The sequence below is a fragment of the Aythya fuligula genome, chromosome 2 (assembly GCF_009819795.1).
Source record: "Aythya fuligula isolate bAytFul2 chromosome 2, bAytFul2.pri, whole genome shotgun sequence".
NCBI lineage: Eukaryota > Metazoa > Chordata > Aves > Anseriformes > Anatidae > Aythya > Aythya fuligula.
In genome coordinates, this window is record NC_045560.1 from 137,050,169 (window position 1) to 137,068,878 (window position 18,710).

General features: G+C 38.8%; 1 protein-coding gene across 1 annotated transcript in view; it reads right to left on the bottom strand.

Moving 5' to 3' along the window:
• The window catches only part of STK3 (serine/threonine kinase 3), a 135,315-nt gene that overhangs the window by 71,920 nt on the left and 44,685 nt on the right, over positions 1-18,710 (bottom strand). Inside the window, exon 7 of the mRNA XM_032180826.1 lies at positions 325-462. Within this exon, the coding sequence (XP_032036717.1) occupies positions 325-462 (138 nt within the window). The remainder of the gene's footprint in view (positions 1-324; positions 463-18,710) is intronic.

The following is an 18,710-nucleotide window of genomic DNA, read 5'->3' on the forward strand; positions in this document are numbered from 1 at the left end:
CACACCGAGGGGTCACCTGGGCTCAGTTCCTTTACTTAACACGTGCCTAAACCCTGAGATCTACTGAAGGCCTTTACCCACCAAACAAGAATACAATTTTGATAGCAAGAACCAGCCCTAAACGGCATAATAAGCAATTCATTGTTTAGAAGCAACAAAGGAAAAATAAACTGATGAAGGAGCTGAAAGGAAAGGCTAAGAAACAGAAAAGAAATAAGGCACAATAGCTAAAAGGCTTGCTTTTAGAAAATTTCAGTTCTGATTTAAGACCAGGGGGGAAAAACACTGTAAAACTTGCATTTCCTCAGAAACTTAAATACTGACCTGTAGCAGCTGTGTTGCTGTAGCTCTTTGTTCAGGATTTTTCACTAAGCATTTCTTCACAAAATCTGTGAATTCATCAGACCAGAGCTCTGGCTTCCGAAAGGTTGGAGGAGGATTTGTAGGAATCATAAAAATAGCCTAGATAAAAAGCAAACAATAGCAAGTTAAACAAAACACATCAGCACAGCACCGAAGCCAAGGGAATAAATTGCTTTATCCACCTTCCTTATCAGGTTAAGAATCTGGAAGACAAATTTTAAGTAGGCTAGGATTTCCACTCAGATTGAGATTCAGGAAGCAAATCCATCTGCTACTAATGTAGCTACTTCCCATTAGATTTTTCCATTTAATCTGTATCCCACTAAGCACATCACTCTCCATTTTATCTATTTCTGTTTATCAGTCTCGAGAGATGATTCTGTTCTTTTGAAATTTCTTAGTGGAAATAACGGCACTGCTCATTGAAACAGACACAAGAAAATTACCATGAAAAGACAAGTTCACCTTCTCAACTCTTAGCTACATTTCTTTTTATATGAGAATTGCTCAGGAGGGTTGGCAGGACTACTATTCACTCCTGCATTCATGATTAGTCAGTTGTAGTTTTAAAACTTGCTTTTCCTAATATGATTTTGAAACAAGTGCTGTAAGAGTTAAGGCCTAAATGATGAGAAAAATAATCAAGCAGCTTGCCTATTAGCAATTATATTTTATTTGAATTTGAAAAGGCAGCATTTTAACTATAAATAAAAATACATGCTGTTGAGAACCATACCCAAATTCTTCAATTAGAAAAAAATGATTTATTATAAATATATGTGTGTGTGTATATATTTATATAAATATATATATATATATATATATAAAAATATATAAAAAGGTAATTGTACCATTTGTTTTTATGAGAGACCACTGTAAGATAACTGGAAATTCTGAACGTCCATCTGTAATACCAAACGCATACAGCATCACTTCTGAAGATTTACACATGACAGCAAGACACCTCTTGAAAACCAGGTCTGCTGACAGAAACAAACATTTTCTCCTCCTCCTAACAGCAGGCACAGTTTCGTCACTTTTTCAAAAGTGAAAGGAAGTGGAAGTTCTGTAAGCCTGCAGTCCTTCATCTGTTTCTCTCTACAAGCACAGACAGAATTACGTACTCAGTGGAAAAGTGAAAAGTGCAAAAAAATGAAATATGCACACCATTAACATAGCAGAGGCAGCAGAAGATTCAAACCATTTGAAACATGGGGAGAAGGAGGAGGAAAACTTCCCAATGATGTACCCATTGCTTCTTGAGAAGCTTGACTGGTCTTGAAAGAGTTTAACTTTTTTCAAAATCCTTATTCTAAAATTCTTGCATGTGCTGAAGGAAGGCAGGACCCATACAGAATGATACAATTATTTATTGTATCTTAATGATAAATTATTTCAGTATCGAACACTTTATTTTAATTCAAATACTTAAACGTACAGAACTTATTTCACTATCTAACACTGCCCAATACAAACATTACAGGACCAAATTCAGGCATTTTGTGTAATAAATTAAGATGCATGCTCCAATAGCTTCCTATTATCAGTGGACAGCCTTGCCAAGTCAGTGAATGAACCCAGAAGTAGCACTCCTTTACCTTGTCATTGGCCATAATTACTTATCCATGATACGAGGAGTGCCAGCACAAATGAAGTGCTCCTGGTAAAGCAGCGTAGAACAAATTCAGCTGCTCCTGTCCTTGAAAGTAATTATTTCCCTGAACTCTGAACCAATGATTTTAATCTTATCTATAGCTACTCCTAACAGCTAGCTCTGCTAGCTATTCAGTAGCTATTGAAAGCACACAGCTATGACAAAACTGGTGACTTCTGTTTGTGGGGCATCAAATGTACACCTCCTATTTGACAACAAACATTGACCTTCCTCAGCATGTAAGAAGAGTAGCTCTGGAGTTGTATTGAGCTCAACTGTGCAGAAAGTTTTCCAGAAAAGTATTTTGATCTACTGCACAGCAGCAAAGAACTGTAACAAATAACTGATTTCTTAATACCTTACAAAGGACAATGACAAGTCAGAAAAAATGAATCATTCTTTTATGGCAAGCAATACAAGTTATAAAGGGAGATACTCAAAGCTGGTGTCCTAAAACAACACTTATGTTTTGTACATTTGCTCTAAGTGCCTAATGCAGAAACATGTAGACTTATTTAATGCTTAAACTGCAGACTTCTAAAAATCTTCATATGTGATATAAGCTGTGTTATCTTAAAAAAATGGATTACATTAAAATTTTGTAATACAAAAAAAGCATAGAAACTAGTTCTTCCGAATGCGTAGTCCAACTTGTTAATTAGGTCATGCACTTGCTAGTGCAAACTTCTCTCATTGCTCCCCTTTCTTAACCAGCCCGAAATGCTGGACATCATATTCGATCCCACCTTGCCTCTTTACTTCCTAATATTGGTTTACATGTTTCTGTGCATAAAAATTAAGCTTCCTTTCTCCTTCAAAACCATCTACAATTTAGCTTATATTTATTTCTGCTTCTTTCCAAGAAACTTGCAAAGGAATCACCAGAGGATTATAAAGCTAGTCCCAGACCTCCTGGAATAAAACCAAAATTCTTATCTTACAGGAATTCATTCCTTACTTTTTGCTTTAACTTCTTGTCAAATATATCTTCTTTTTTTTTTTTTTTTTTTTTTTTTAATCCTAACAGAACTCCATCCTATTTTAAAATAAAAGATATTTCACTTCTTTCTTACATTCTTCTTTCATCTTATCCTACGTTTCTCTGCTTCCTTTGCTCTCCTAACATGCTACCTGTAGCAATTTCTTGCTTCCATTCAACTTATGATTTTCTCTAAAAGTTTCCTACAGCTATTATTAGTTAAGTACTTAATGCTCTAAAAATAAATAAATAAATAGATGTCACTGCTACAGCACCAGTTAGCACTTAATGCATGCTTCCATCCACTTCTGGCAGCACCACATCACCCACTGCAGGACACATCAAGGGAAATTGTTCCACAGACAGGGCTCTGACATACTAAGAAACAAACAGGGTTAATTCTCTCCTACATTCAATATCGCCTTCCACATTTCCCTGTGTATCTAAGACAGGCTGGCAAGCCTTACTCAAGTAATGCATCAAATATCATCAAGGCAGTGGGATTGAAAAAGTCTCAATCTTCAGTTTTAACCCTTTACTCATCCTTTAAATAAATCTCTAAGCTGTGGGATGTCAAATCTCAGGCCTTAGGGACCCTGATAGCTTTACCTGTGTTCATCTTTGCCTGTCTAACAGAGACCACGTGCTCTATCTGTCCTGAACTGCCCTTGCCACTCCTAAGCCTCGAGCACAACTCCATTCTGCATCGTCTTTACCATGGGCCTCTGAGACGAATTCTACGCCCCTCGGTGAAACCAGATGAACACAATATATACAACAATATAATATTTGACAAGATAATAGGGCCGGAGGGACATTGGAAGTGCTGTGCTGAAGAAAAGAGTCATTATCTAGGTCAGCTTTCAGTGGCCAGCTCTGGGCACTAGGCAACGTAACCCAGTTTCTACCAGAGCTATTGCCCAACTTACTCTGGAAGCACTTATCTGCCCACTAACCAGCTGCTGCTGCAGTTAAGCTGAATGTTGGACAGAGGGCCAAGTCCCTAGTGAGAGCAGAAATGAGCGAGTCAGCATATAATTTTCTTTTTTTTATTATCATTATTAAAGGGCCCAGAGTTTTAAAATAAAGCCAGGCTGCAAACATTTCATTCATTAAGGTTCTCTTATGGACAATTTTTATTGGCGTGAAAATGTAATGAGATGAATTAGGAAATGCCAAAAGAAAAATGAGATCCTCACACACTGCACTTGGAAATCCCCAATCAGAAAACCCTTGCAGCTCGTTCCTCCTGTCAGTCAGTCAGGGTAACCCATCTGTATTTCGCACAGCCCAAAAACACATTAAGTAATCAACAGTAATTGATCTACCAATCGTGGTAGAAGTATATATATATATATATATATATATATATATATATATATATATATTTATTTTTAATAAAAAAGCTCCTAGAATAACTTTTCTCTATCACATATTTAAATGACTTGTAATAAAGGCTTTTTATTTCTTGCTGCTTGTTATTTGTTCTGTTTCATTTATGTTACTGAAGGATAAGCAAACTTTTTTAGATTGCAGCGATTTCATTATTTTCATGGTGTGACATAGTATAGCTAGTATTTGCAATGATTTTTTATTATTATTTATTCATTTACTTTTTAATAAATAGGGTAAGGATAGGATACAAGACATCCATTGGTGGTTTGTGAATCCATAGATTTTGGCACCACACTTATACAAGGTTATCAGTCTCACGCACAACACAGACTCCAACATACATTTAAACACAGTAGTACATTTCAGATTACAGAACACCATTGAAGGCTGAGGAGGTGATCAGATATTGAATGATGCAACATTTTGTTGGTTTTAGAAACACAATCAGCTGGGAAAAAAAATATCTTCTTTTCTGATTTACATCCTAGAACTTGCTTCTCCTCTTGAACAGGCTTCACAAAGGCTACCAAAACCTGACTAATTATTCAATTGTACACCTCAACAACTGCCTGTAAATGAACCAACAGCATGGACAAGAAGGAAGAGGTATTTGCAGATCCTGTGTGGGTTTTGCTTTGCTCAAATAGCTTCTCTATTTGTTTTGGCAAAAACTTGGCAACAGTGAAAAACAAGTTTACTGAACAACCCATTGTGTGTTTAACAACAAGGAAGTTGGTTCCTGTTCTGTTTCAGTGCAAGTTTAATGTATTTATTAGAAGCATCCTAATTACTGCCCTCCTTCAGCCCACAAACGCAGTTGGTGGAGACCTAGCATACTCATCCTCTTTTGCCCAGGATTACAAATAGGTCTTGTTCCCTGATAGATGATCCAAACAGGTTTTCAGTATCCCCAAATTTTGATAAAATCCTTAACTGGGATCTGAATGTGTGATTGATTCCAAGTGTTTGAAAAGCTTATCTTTGTGTAAAGTACCCCAGTAGTTTAGTACCCCATTGCAACTTTTACCTTTTATCCTCAGCCACATACCAATTCTCACTCATCCAATTACACACACACCCTCCTGAGTGCTGCTATTTATTGACCTCAGTGGCAACAGAGAAGTGTTAACTAGAGACTGAGATAAACTACTCAAATCAAACTTGTGCATCCACTGGCTCATGTAATGTCATTTTCTACATTTTCACTGCCTCACTTACTTCTAACAGACATTGCTTGAAGAATTACACTGCAATAAAGTATTCGCTTCAGTTTTGTGCAAGAAAAGCTGACCAATTTGCCCTGAATTAAAGGGCAGAGAAATGCTAAAGCTATCAAATTAAGAAAATTAAATTCACTTATCACTAACACTTATCCAAAACTGTGTCATAAAAAGCATCTTCTGAATACACTCCAGACTGATCCATCCACCCAATGGATAACTACTTTTTCAATATCTTTGCCAAAACACACCCTTGTTTTAGGCTATCAAAGAAGCTGTTCTCCATTTATAAATATATATATTTTTTTTCTCATTAGAGTTGAACATATCAGTAAAAAAAAAAAAAAAAAAAAAAAAAGGGTTCCCTATTAAAATCAGACTTGGTCTTGATCATCATTGGTTTGGCATGGTGGTACACATATGTAAAAAATTAATTTTGCAAATTAGCATGCAAGTCTGTATGTTCACCTCCACTCAGAAAACTGACACGTAGATGGCCCCACTATGCAGGACATCAATAACTTGAGAGAGAGACCTTCACCCAGGTCCCCTGCTTGTTTCTGAATTGTTTAGCCATTGTCTTTGCTGGACAGCAAAAAAGAACAAAGACCACAGCCTGAAGACGCCAACAGTTTGTTGAGGTTTTGTTTTTTTTTTTCCTAGAAACACAGCAGAACTTGCAAAAATTAAGCTATTATACATCTGAATACCAGCTCATTGAGCCTCAAGCAGCTATTAGCCACAAATTAATAACAGCTACACGACTGTAGTAGCAACGCTTCTGGTACTTCGAGACACTCATGTCTCCACAGAGCTAAACAGAGCGCTTGCCACCTGCCAGCCTGTCCCAGTGACAATCCTTGAAGCAGATCACTGAGACCTCCTGGGAATACCCTTCATAGGCTCCTCAAGTCGAGGTAGCCCCTGAAGGTCCAAGTAGAAGTAAATCCTGAAGGTTCAGCTCTAGTTTCCTCTGCTAGCTCAGGCTGTGCCACTCTATGTTGTGACTCCATGTCCCTCTTCTACAGACACGGTTGTGCCCACCCTGAGCTCAACTCCACACGCGGCCTAGCACCTCCGCACCATTCCCAACTTCTAGCAGGGTAGAGAACACCTTCTAGGATGTCACATCATCTTTATTTGCAGATCCTTGCTGTGAAATATCAACTTATTCTGGATTTTGTTGCTTGCCGTTTTCATGATTTTTCTCAGGTCGTCAAACTCTCGCCTGTGCTCACTGTGGGCCTGCAGCCTGAAGCAGACAGACAGGAGCTAACAGGCCACATTCTGCTGGGATCTTGCTGGTGGAGTCCTCCTACATCTCACATTTTCTTAATAGTATATTTTGAGGTCTCACTTGCTCTGCTGAACTGGCTGAAAATTAATAAAGCAAGGAAAAAGCACTAAAAATGAAATGGGAGAACTGTTACTAATGTGTGATATTTCAGAGTACTGATACGTGAATTGGTCCACCTACCAAACAAAAAATACAGTAAGCTATCTTTCAGTCAACATTAATAATGAAGTACCGAAAGAAAAATGTTTTGAAATCCCATCTGAAATAAACAGCACTTAAATTCTTCTGAAAGCTGGACCATTGTAACGGAAAGGAAAGTTCTCCCCTTTCACAAAGCTTGAAAAAGGGACAGTGCCAAATGTTTAAAAAAAAAAAAAAAAAAAAAAAAATACTTCCAGCAAGATTGCAATTCCAACATTAAGCAAGAACTTGAAGATTTCTATCACTATTCATTCAAAAAGTCCCTTTCTTCACAGAGTTAGCAGTGGCAATTCATCAAACTGAAGAAGAAACGCGTAACGGGGTGCTGGCATACCCGCCTGCCTCTCCAAGCTCCCAGTGAAGCAGAATTATGAACACAGTCCTCAAGGAGGTGAGGTGTAGGTGGAGATTTAGTCCAGAGACCTTCTGGACAAACAATAATACAGATTTTTTAATACTAAATGGTGGGAAATCTAACATATGGAACACTTAACATTTATATTAGCCACCGTACAGAACATTCAACAGCACACAGTGAAAACGATATTCCATTTATTTTATGAAAACATGACAGACACCTCACATATTAACACCAGTAGCATTATTAATGCAAACAAAAAAATGAAAACTGAGGGGAAAAAGAAAAAATGAACACACCACAGCTGTTACCAGTGGTTTAATAGCCGTTCACTGGAATGGCTTCTCTGCAAAGATGACCTTTGCTGTTCAAAGCAAAGTATGATGCATTTCAGATGTAAAGCAATAAAGTAATAAACACAGCGAGAAGACAGATAATGGAAAGAATAATCAAATGATTAACAACAAAGATGGGTTACTGAAAGATAAGACACACATTGACCTGTATATTTATTATTGCTAGTAAGTTCATAACATTTTGACAGCGTTACAATAGGTCAAGAATGTAAAGATACCGATCTCAAACATTTTGCAATAGCAGGTGCAATTGTAAACCCACTGCAGAGAATCAGCCTTCACCTTGATAACATCATCCCACAACAGCTGCTGCAAAAGACTCTACATCTAAAATAAATTCTTTCTACTTGAAGGTGACACTTAAAAAAATTTGCTTTCAGTTTGGAAAGAATACTACAGATAATTTCTTTGGTGACAACTCGACAGTCACCACTGTAAAAACCACAGGTTAATCCAGACCAGGGGTAAATTCTTTTGTTTGTAAACAAGCTCACTCATACAAGCGATTTTTTATTTTATTTTTTTTGAAGTTATGACATGTCATGGAATTTAATTTTAGCATATCCTGAGACAAACCTGCATCAGGGTGCTTGAAAGGCAGCAATTATTGCACTGGCTGTTATCCAATTAGCAGTAACAAGAGGAAGTTCCCACTGCTAATTCACATAAAGGACTGTGCCACCTACATGTGTGCCCATTATTCAAATCCCTTTTTATGCTGAGTAATAAAAACATTTATCACCACCAATCCTTCCCCAGAAATATCCCTCCTGCTTACTGTGCAACTGTCAGTTAAGTCACTAATTTATCCATTTTTTTTTTGTCATTCTTTTTTGTTGTTTTTGTTTTTAATTTTTGATCTCTCTTAAATTATCACTTTTACCATCCAAAGAGATCTGGAAGCAACTCAATGAAGTACTTAACCAGGCTGCCGAGAAACAACTTGCGTTAATCTCCAGTGGCCTTATTTTGTTGCTTGATTATTATTCTTACTCTCCGTTCAAGTCCAGCAGACCTATCCAGGTCTTTTCTCCAGGCAATGCAGTTAAATATTTCCTCATGATCTGGGGAAGTTTTCATGACTTTTGCCTGCAGGTTTTTCAGCCATTATCCTGTCCCAACTTTCCATCTTATTTTAAAATGGCATAAAGATTTTTTCCATCCAATTCAGCAGGGTTCAATTTCCTGAACCCAACTCTTCAGTACAAAATATTCTTGAAATCTGCCCTTCACATGAATTTCATCCTCCCGTTCCCTTTCTTTTTTTTAGAGAAATAACATTAAGTCTCCATTTCATCTGCAATGCTACAAACTCACTGAAGGCAGTAAAGTTGCAACAGAAGAAAGCAATCTAACCCTCAATGTTCATCCCAGCAAGGTGAGATAGCAAGTCTGTAAAGCAGTGCAATAAAAGTCTTTTCAAAGCTTGTACAAATGAAAAATAAAGCATCAAAATATCCATAATCTAATGAAGGTTTCTGACTACATACTAACACTTGGTTGTGGATTTTTGTTTGTTTTTAAATAAACCAAATTACACAACTTTTAAAATAGAGGCATTCACTGAAAACAAAATCATTCCAGGCTACTCAAGATTTTTTTGCTTAAACTACCCCAGGCAGCTAGAGGTTTAGAATATATATAAAAAACACCATGTAAAGGATTTTTCAGAAAAATATAACTAACTCGTGAATAATTCAAAAGTAAGTACAAAACCACATAACTACTTAACATTTTATTGATTTTTTTTATTGACACATTTTACTGAAAGATTATAGCACCAGTAATTACAAATCCACACATTTTTGCAGTGTGCAGGGACAAAAAACTCACCGTGATTTAAAATAATAATAATAATAATAATAAGCTGAACACTACCACAAAACACGACAAAAAAAAAGTAAGTCATGCAAAAGCCCTCAGGAGTTTCAATCACTTGAAAGAAGCTGAAGCATTCAGGCACCATCTATGAGAAGATTCAATAGCATGTCCAACAATTCCACTCACCAAAAGGAAAACTCAAAATGAGCCACAAACTAATTCATTATCATCATTCTGAGTACACTGCATCAACACTGACCAAGAAAGATACACTTAACTAGCAGCAGCAGGAGGGAGGATGTACGTGCTTTTAGAGGTCTTTTCAAGGGTGGGAAGAGGGGTTTGGTCAGTTGGTTGTGGTGGTTGTTGTTCCTCTCTTGATGGAAACATCTTGCTATCACTTAAATTCCAATTTGCACGGAATTTGAGAGGTCTAGAACATGAGCACGGAACATTACCAAGTAGTTTTGTTCGGCAATGAACCTGAACAACTTGTTTCTTATCAGTCGCAAAACATGGGAATTGTTCTCAAAGTACAAGAGACTCAATCCAGGGAATATTCTTTCAATTAATTTGTTGTTCTTTCACTATAGTTTCCTTCTACTGCTGATTCAGTAGTATTTTGAAGTTCACAGACATAGCGTTATTGCCTATAATGCATTGCCTTAAAGGCATTACATCAATTCTGTTATCCAGCCTAAGAAACTTACTTTCCATCCAAGAAAACCACAACAATATAGTTTACTTTAATAACAGAATCTTTTCTTTTCTTCCCACAGTCTTTTCCATAGTTTCCCAGAAAATGAGGCAGTGATTACATCCAGAAATACATTAACATTCACTAAGACATGAAGTGGAAAAACTGCATTTGCAGTTTTATTTACTAATAGAGGAGTCAAAAAGTGAGTAACTTATATTTGTGAGAAAAAGCTGCACTAAATTGCCTGGCCAGTAAACGTGAAACTTCTGCCATAACCACACACAGTAGTAACAACAGAAGACATTCAAGAAATATGCAGTAGTTGTTCTTTGTTTAAGACACGTTAGACCTCCAGCAGTAGTATTGTGTTCAGTTTTAGGCATCACACTTCTGGAGAGATGCTCACCAACTGAACGTGGTCCAAAAGAGAGCCACTAGAATGCATGGATATTTAAAAAACCACAATCTGCAAGTAAAGCTTGAACGAATTAGGATTGCTTAGACTAAAGAGGAGGTGACTATAGTGTGAAACATGATAATGTCTCCAACATGTTAAATGCCACTTTAAAGGGTGAAAAACAATATTCTTCAAGTCTATAAGGAACAGAACAAAGAGCTAATGAGTTTAAGTTTCAGCAAAGAATATTCAGATTAGAAAGTAGGAAAGTCTCAAACGAACTGAAATTAACTCTATTCTACCAAAAATCACACACAAAACAGCTTCAGAATGGCACAATGAAAATTTGTGCATGATTGGAAAAATCTTTGCCACCATCACCTTCCCATTCTCCCAGTCGCACAAACCATCCGTACACATTCCCTAAACGTTCACCCAACAAAGCCTGAAGAGGCATGGTATTTTCCCCACATCTAACTTACAAATTCAGCAGAATGGCACATTACACAACGATGAAATGAAAGAACGAAGTCTTCCCAACGCTCCATGTTGTCCTTCATATTGTTTTCTCTCCCTGGAACAGCTCCTTGGCTTCTGATTTTTTGTGGATTACGTTAGGACCTAGATCTTAGATCTAAGAGTCAATACTTAAGAAGTTACACATAACACAGAAGAAAGCAGTCACTGAAACTAGCCACGTCACAACCAGTACAGAACCTTGCTAGAAAAATGATCTCCACACCGTGACTGTAAAAGCTACAGTGGCTGACTGCTCACGGGGATCTCCAAAGGTGATGTTGTTAACAGCAAAGGAAAATCATCACGTTAGGGCAACCCACGTAGGCAAACAGAACGACCACACCCACCAAAAGAAACATAAAACACTAAGGAGCAATTCTTGAAACAACATTCGCTGTTTCCTACTTGATTCACGAATGGCAACCAACAGGAGTTTGGGATAGATTTTTGCTTTATCTCAAGGTGAAATGACTCATTCCTTTGCGGTGTTCCAACTACGAACAAAAATTTAACTACAAGATTCCAGATATTGAACACCCACAATCCACTGAAATAATCAAGGTGTGTAATTGATTACAGAAGATTTTCTAAGTCTATGACTAGACCACTAGTAACTGAACACTGTCTCAAAAGCTTCCATCTTCCTTCAAGCAAAGGTGGAAAGCACTGTCTCCTGCCTGTGCCCCACTAACACACAGTATTAGGGGAACACAAGACTCAGAAGTTAAGTGGTCTTTCCAGATACCAGGTATGTACAGAGAACAACATCATTCCCCTTACCTACTGGGGAGAGCATTGGAACCCTTAGCTAGTTTCTCAGAAATACCCTTTCCACTGTAGCCCCTTAATTTTATTTTTACATTACTGTAAATGTTATCTACATCCCTTCCTGTAAGGGAATGCAGTTGCTAGTGCAAATCTAGCTTTTTTTCCCCTCCTACTCTGTAGGCCATGATGCAGATACAAGCTGTAGGAGGACTAATGAAGTACAGTCTGGACATTTGAATCACCAAATGAAAAGAGAAGTAGAACCATAATACAATATTACTTACACAATGACACTAATCTTGCATTTTAAAATATCACCTTTTAAAGCCAAACTGAATAATACAACTAAAAGAGCAAAGGCAAAGTTAAAAATTCAAATATACCATTGGAACTGATACTCGATGGCACTTGGTTATTTTGGATGCAAGCACTGCAGCAAGAATGAACCATGTAACAGCAATCAAAATTGATACTACCAAATCAGTCCCAACAGAGGTAAAATAAAACACCAAATCCTAGACAGTAATCAAAAAAGTTATCTTTCTGAAATGGCAATGCCTCTAATGAAATCTGAATTGGTAATGATTGGTCGTGATTTAATAACTCACAGGCAATACAACCTAAGGAAGATTCTCCCAGAGGGGCCAAAGTTCCAAAGAGAAAACACACACAAAATCCAAATGCCATTTTTTATTTCTAAGAGGTAAGACACTAACAGGTAAAGTGAACTGTGAGCCAAAAGTTGGCTCCCCATATTTTCAGTTTTATTTATCAAACTGGAAAAATCTTTCCAACTTTCTCTTTTCCTGTATAAGACCAAAACTATGAGATGTTCTGTTTGTATTACAATTACACTAATTCAATGCAGGTCACTTGCTTTTTACTGAGTCCAGATGACATTTAGTAAACTAAACATTGGCCAATTAGCTTAAAAAAAAAGGGGGGGGGGGGGGCTCTGATTGCCGCTGGGTAGGTCATACAGTGGCTACAGAATACAATTGCTTGAATTACATTTTGACTAACATCAAAACATAGAACTGAAGCTAAAAACTACTTATTTTTCCTGCACGCCTTCTGGATTTCTCACATTTGGATGTACTCATTTAAAAGCTATCTCTTCCTGCCATCCCAGTAGGTGATAGACAGGAACAGACTCACCAGAAGTTTGCTGTTTCCTCTTTCTCTACATATTTTTTTTTTTTAATGTGTTTTTATTATTATAAAAACTACAAACAATGTAGTTTCCACTTCGTTTTTAATATCCCAAGTGGCTAACTAACCTTCTCAAGCCTGCTCATTTGAACATACCGCAGTAAAAAAGAAAAACATAGCCCTGGAGATTTGGTGAACACTAAAAATAATAATTGTCTAAGCCTCTTCTATTTCTGCAATAACATTTGTATTCTTAAATCAACCTGAACTGACATGTAATTAGCCATACAATAACCTTTACTGATAATGCAGAGAAACTAGTTCCAGAGGGGTAGGAAAATCCTCAAACTTATCTCCAAAAAGCAAATAAACAATATGTCTTTGTTAATGTCTTATTCATGATCAAAGGCAGAGATTATTCTGACAAAACCACTAGCTATAAAATAACTAAAACGTGCACTACTAAATAAAACAGCAAGCTAGACCTACTGTAACTGACTGTAAATCTATCATTGATATTGTTTCTACCCATTTCTGGATTTGACATGCTTTTTTCAAAAGTTTTACACTTCTAAAATAGTAGTATCAACTGTTAAAAGTAGTAAGTATTTTAGAATAGTAGCCCAGTTAGTAGCTTATTCTACTCTGCATTGAATGATGTGAGTTTTGTTATTATTTGCAACATCTCAAGGTGTTTCTATCCATCTTTACTTTTTCCCAACGTGACCCACTTACTTTTTAACAAACTTCACCAAATACAGAAAACAGACCATAACACAATACACACTAATTAGATGGCATTACTGATCTCCAAACCTGGTCATTATCTTCACAGTACCCTACATCCTAAGGGAAATAACAGAGTTCAAGCAGATGAACTCCTTAGTTGCATGCACATGATGTCACTCTAAAGTATTAAAAAAAAAAAGTGAATTAAGAAAAATTTGTAAAAATTTCATCAAGAAAAAAAATCCAAAATTTAAAATGTAAAATTTTGAACCTAGAAAGATACAGATACTGAGATAAAAGGTTCGTAGTAGTAGGAATTGACCTCCAAGTTTCTTTGCTTAAACCAAGTTTTAAACAAATATGAAGGCAGAACATAAAAAAAATAAAATGCAGGCATCTATTAAGATTCCCGAATTACTTAACCTAGAATGTTTCATTTCAACAGGGACAAAGTTTTATAGGTTTTGGTTCTGGTCCATGCTCAGTGTTGTACTGCCTCCAAGCACTCTACTTATTAATCTCATTTTCTTAACTTTTCTAAGGGTCTCATTTAGCCTGTTGCATTTTGTTCCATTCAAAGACGCTTATCATAGCTTCCATAAGGAGATACTAAGGAGAAAAAAAATCAAAAGCAAAGCTCCATAACTGTAGGTAGAGACAGAAATAACATTCCTTCACAAAGAAGCTTAGGGAGCAAAAATTTACAACTTGTTACTGGAAAAATTTCAGTTCAGTGATGCGGCTGTTGTAATCACTCAAGTATGCAAACAATACAGCAATGGCTCAACCAGTGACTAGAAACACTGGTATCATATAAATGGGCCATATCATACCCTTAATTCCTAGCAGCTTGTCCCAGGTTTCTACAAAAAGGCCTCAAGGCAGAAAGGCTAGGGAAGAAATCTCAACTGCAGAGGTTCTTCAAGACATGGCAGCTGTATACAGTTACATATAAATGCCTTCCTTCATCCTTGAACAGATATGTTGATATTCATACTCCCGGCTCTTCCAGAAATAACGATCAACTTCCAGTCAGCTACACAGTTCACATGAAAAGCAGCTCAAAGAGCACCTTGTCAAGAGTTACCTCACTTGAGCAGCCTCTGAATAGCATCATGTTTTGCAACAAATTCACGGATCTATCAAGCAAAGGTTTTGCAGATCTGAGAAAGACATGCTTTGAAAATGCTGAAGATCTCACCTCTCTCTTTCTCTCTAATTGTATGTATTCATTCATTCCACTCAAACAGCTTCACAGAAATGCATCTATCCAACACGATGGTCCTCAGCTTCAGAAAACAGTATTTAAAGAGCTCCCTAGAGCAGAGACAATAGAAGCAAAAGAACTTGACAGGCAAATAGAAAAATAAAGCACGCCTGACATCTACAATGTTAGCTGTGGGATGTTCTGGAAAAACATCAGCTGGTTAACTTCCCAATGTAAGAAAACAGCTTAATCCTAATGAAAGACGGCAGCAAGAGTAAGAAAATTAACTGAAATGTTGCATTCCTTTTTGCAGATCAAAGGTCAACAAAAAGGAGGATTATATTAGAAGGTGTAGATGGAAGCAAATGGCTACAAACTCAAAAGAATTTCTGAGAGACACCACAGAATCACGGAGTGGCTGTGGCTGGCAGGAATCTCTGGAAGCTGTCTGGTCCCACCCAAAGGAAGGTGCCCAGGACTACGTCCAGCTGCCTTCTGAAAGTCTCCAAGGAGGAAGACTCCACGACCTCTTAACAACCTGTTGTACCAATGCTCTGTCACTTACACAGTTTAAAAAAATAAAAATTGAGTCCTTATGTTCAGAGAGAGCCTTCTAATTTCCAGTTTTGCCCACCGCCTCTTGTCCTGGCACTAAGAAGAGCCTGGCTCCATCCTCACTGCACTCTCCCTTCAGGTATTTATAAACAGTGATGAGATCCCCACTGAGCCTCTTCTCCAAGCTGAGCAGTCCCAGCTCTCTCAGCCTCTCCTCATATGAAAGATCACGGAATGGTTTGGGTTGGAAGGGACCTTAAAGCCCACCCAGTTCCAGCCCCCTGCCATGGGCAGGGACACCTCCCACCAGCCCAGGCTGCCCAAAGCCCCATCCAGCTTGGCCTTGAGCACCTCCAGGGATGGGGCATCCACAGCTTCTCTGGGCAGCCTGTGCCAGGGCCTCACCACCCTCACAGTGAAGAATTTCCTCCTAATATTTAATCTACATCTCCCCTCTTTTAGTTTAAAGCCATTCCCTCTTTCCCTGCCACTACAGCCCTTGACACAGAGTCCCTCCCCAGCTTTCCTGTAGCCCCCTTTAGGCACTGGCAGGCCGCTGTAAGGTCTGCCCAGGGACTTCTCTTCTCCAGGCTGAACACCCCCAGCTCCCTCAGCCTGTGTAGGAGAGGGGCTCCAGCCCTGTGAGCATCCCCATAGCCCTCCTCTGGGCTCACTCCATGAACTCAAATTTATGTCCTCTTTGTGCTGAGGGCCCCGGGGCTGAACAAAGGGCTCCAGGTGGGGTCTCACGAGAGCAGAGCAGAGGGGAACAATCACCTGCCTCGCCCTGCTGGCCATGCTGCTTTTGGTGCAGCCCAGGGTATGGTTGGCTTTCTGGGCTGCAAGCACACGTTGCTGGCTCATGTCAAGCTTCTTGTCTACCACCACCCCCTGGTCCTTCTCCTCAGGGCTGCTCTCAACCTATTCTCCTCCCAACCTGTATTTGTGCTTGGGATTGCCCTGGGTCCCAATACAGGACCTTGCACTTGGCCTTGTTGAGCCTCATAAGGCTCACACAGGCCCACCTCTCAGGCCTGCCCAGGTCCCTCTGGATGGCAGCCATTCCCTCCAGCATGTTGACCACACCACACAGCTTGGTGTCATTAGCAGACTCGCTGAGCATGTGTTCAATCTCATTGTTCACATCACCAACAAAGGTGTCAGTGGCTCATGTTCAACTTGGTGTCCACAAGGATCCCCAGGCCCTTTCCTGCCAAGCTGCTTTCCAGCTGCGCAGGTCCTACCCTGTACTGGAGCACGTGGCTGTTCCTGCCCTGGTGCCTTCAACATCAGCCTTTGATGCTACTGCAGAGCAGAATCTCTCAGTACAAGAAAAAGAAGTTTACTGTACTCTTAACTCTAATTGTGATTGGGGACAAGACACAAGATACCCTCTCCACTTGCAAAACTGAAATTTTTCACCTGCCACATCACAAAGGTTAAATAAGAAACAACTTTCCTTATTTCAGCACTCTAGAACTGGGGAATTGGGGATATATTCATGAAGAATACAGAAAAATCTTGTACTTTCAGCATCAAGAAGACAACGGGTACAGGCTCCTCAGGAGTATCTGAAGCAGAACCATGCATATGCTACCCCTGTGAATCTGAATCACATTTCAGAAGGATACACTGATCTATGAACTTCAGCAAACGGATCCAGAACATAAGGCCAAGACCACCTACCTGCACTGACAGAATCCAAGCAGACTGGGGAGGTAAGGGAATATCTCGGGTATGTTCCAGCACACTTCTTAGCTGACCAGGACTCCTAGCACTCAAACACAGCATGACGACTGAATTAAAACACTACCTCAGGGGAACCAATAAAGGGAGAAGAGATAAAAATCTAAAAAGAAGGCCTGACACAGAATAGGGAAAATTGTTGCTTTCTTTGCTTTTCTCCAGTGGAAAAAAAACAAAAACAAACAAAAAAAAACCATACTATGGCAAGTCCCTAGTCTCAAAGGGTCAGTCTTGAAGCATTGCCTCAGATCTACTGTCTGAAAACTGTCAGAAGCTGATCCTGAGAAATATTACGTTACTGTATAAATCTGAGATGAAAAGATAGAAAGTAAGCATAGTGGCCCCACACTTCCATAGTGACTTGAACCTCCTTTGACTTCTTGCGTCTTTCTTTTGGCAACATTCCTCTCATAAAAGAGATCATATGTACATCTGACCAACAAGAGCGATGTCCTCAGGCCACAGCCGAGCTCTGATGTTGACAGTTTCTGGTGTTGTTGATGGGAGATGGAAGATAGTGGCATCCTTTTGCAAGGACAGGAATAGCACAGTGTACATGTGGATTCCAGACATCCAGTGCACTCATCCATACCAAAACAATACACTGATATAAACCAGAAGTCATCACACAACTTTGCATTAGGAGTGCCATGACTGTACCTACAATATCTACATCTTTCTTGGCCCTTAAAAATTTCTGGAACAGTCTTTCCTCTATCCCTGTTTTTTGAGCCATATACAGACTCGTATCTTCCTTCTGGAATCCTACGTGTGTAGCCTAACATCAGGATGTAAACTGCAATTTTACAAACCCATTTCAAGGCAGAGTAAGGAGAGCAACAGGATCAGAGGACGGAAAGCTGATGAGGACTACTGGCTCAAACTTCAGGGAGAGAAAGTCTGGGTGCTCTACCTGAAGATATGGCAGTCAGCCAAAAAGCACCAAGCACAAGTAATAAAGCAAGAGTTTCTCCAGAACAGGCAGCAAGACCAGAAAGCACAGAGCGTGACCGATATCTTGACGATTCCTCTTGCATTTTCTCTTAGCTCCTTACATGGAGCTACACAGGGCAATGTTCTAAAACAATGACTCAGAACCAGCATAGCATACCCCAACATGCCTTTCTGGTGCCATTGCCCAAGCCACTGCACAACTAAGGCACCAACAAACCAAATGGTTTTGGTGAATTAGCTTCGTTGTCTAAAAATGGATACAACCACTGAAGAAAGAAAGAAGCCTTTCTCAGTTAACTGGAACACAAAAACTCAGCTAGGAATGCTGTAAGGATGATT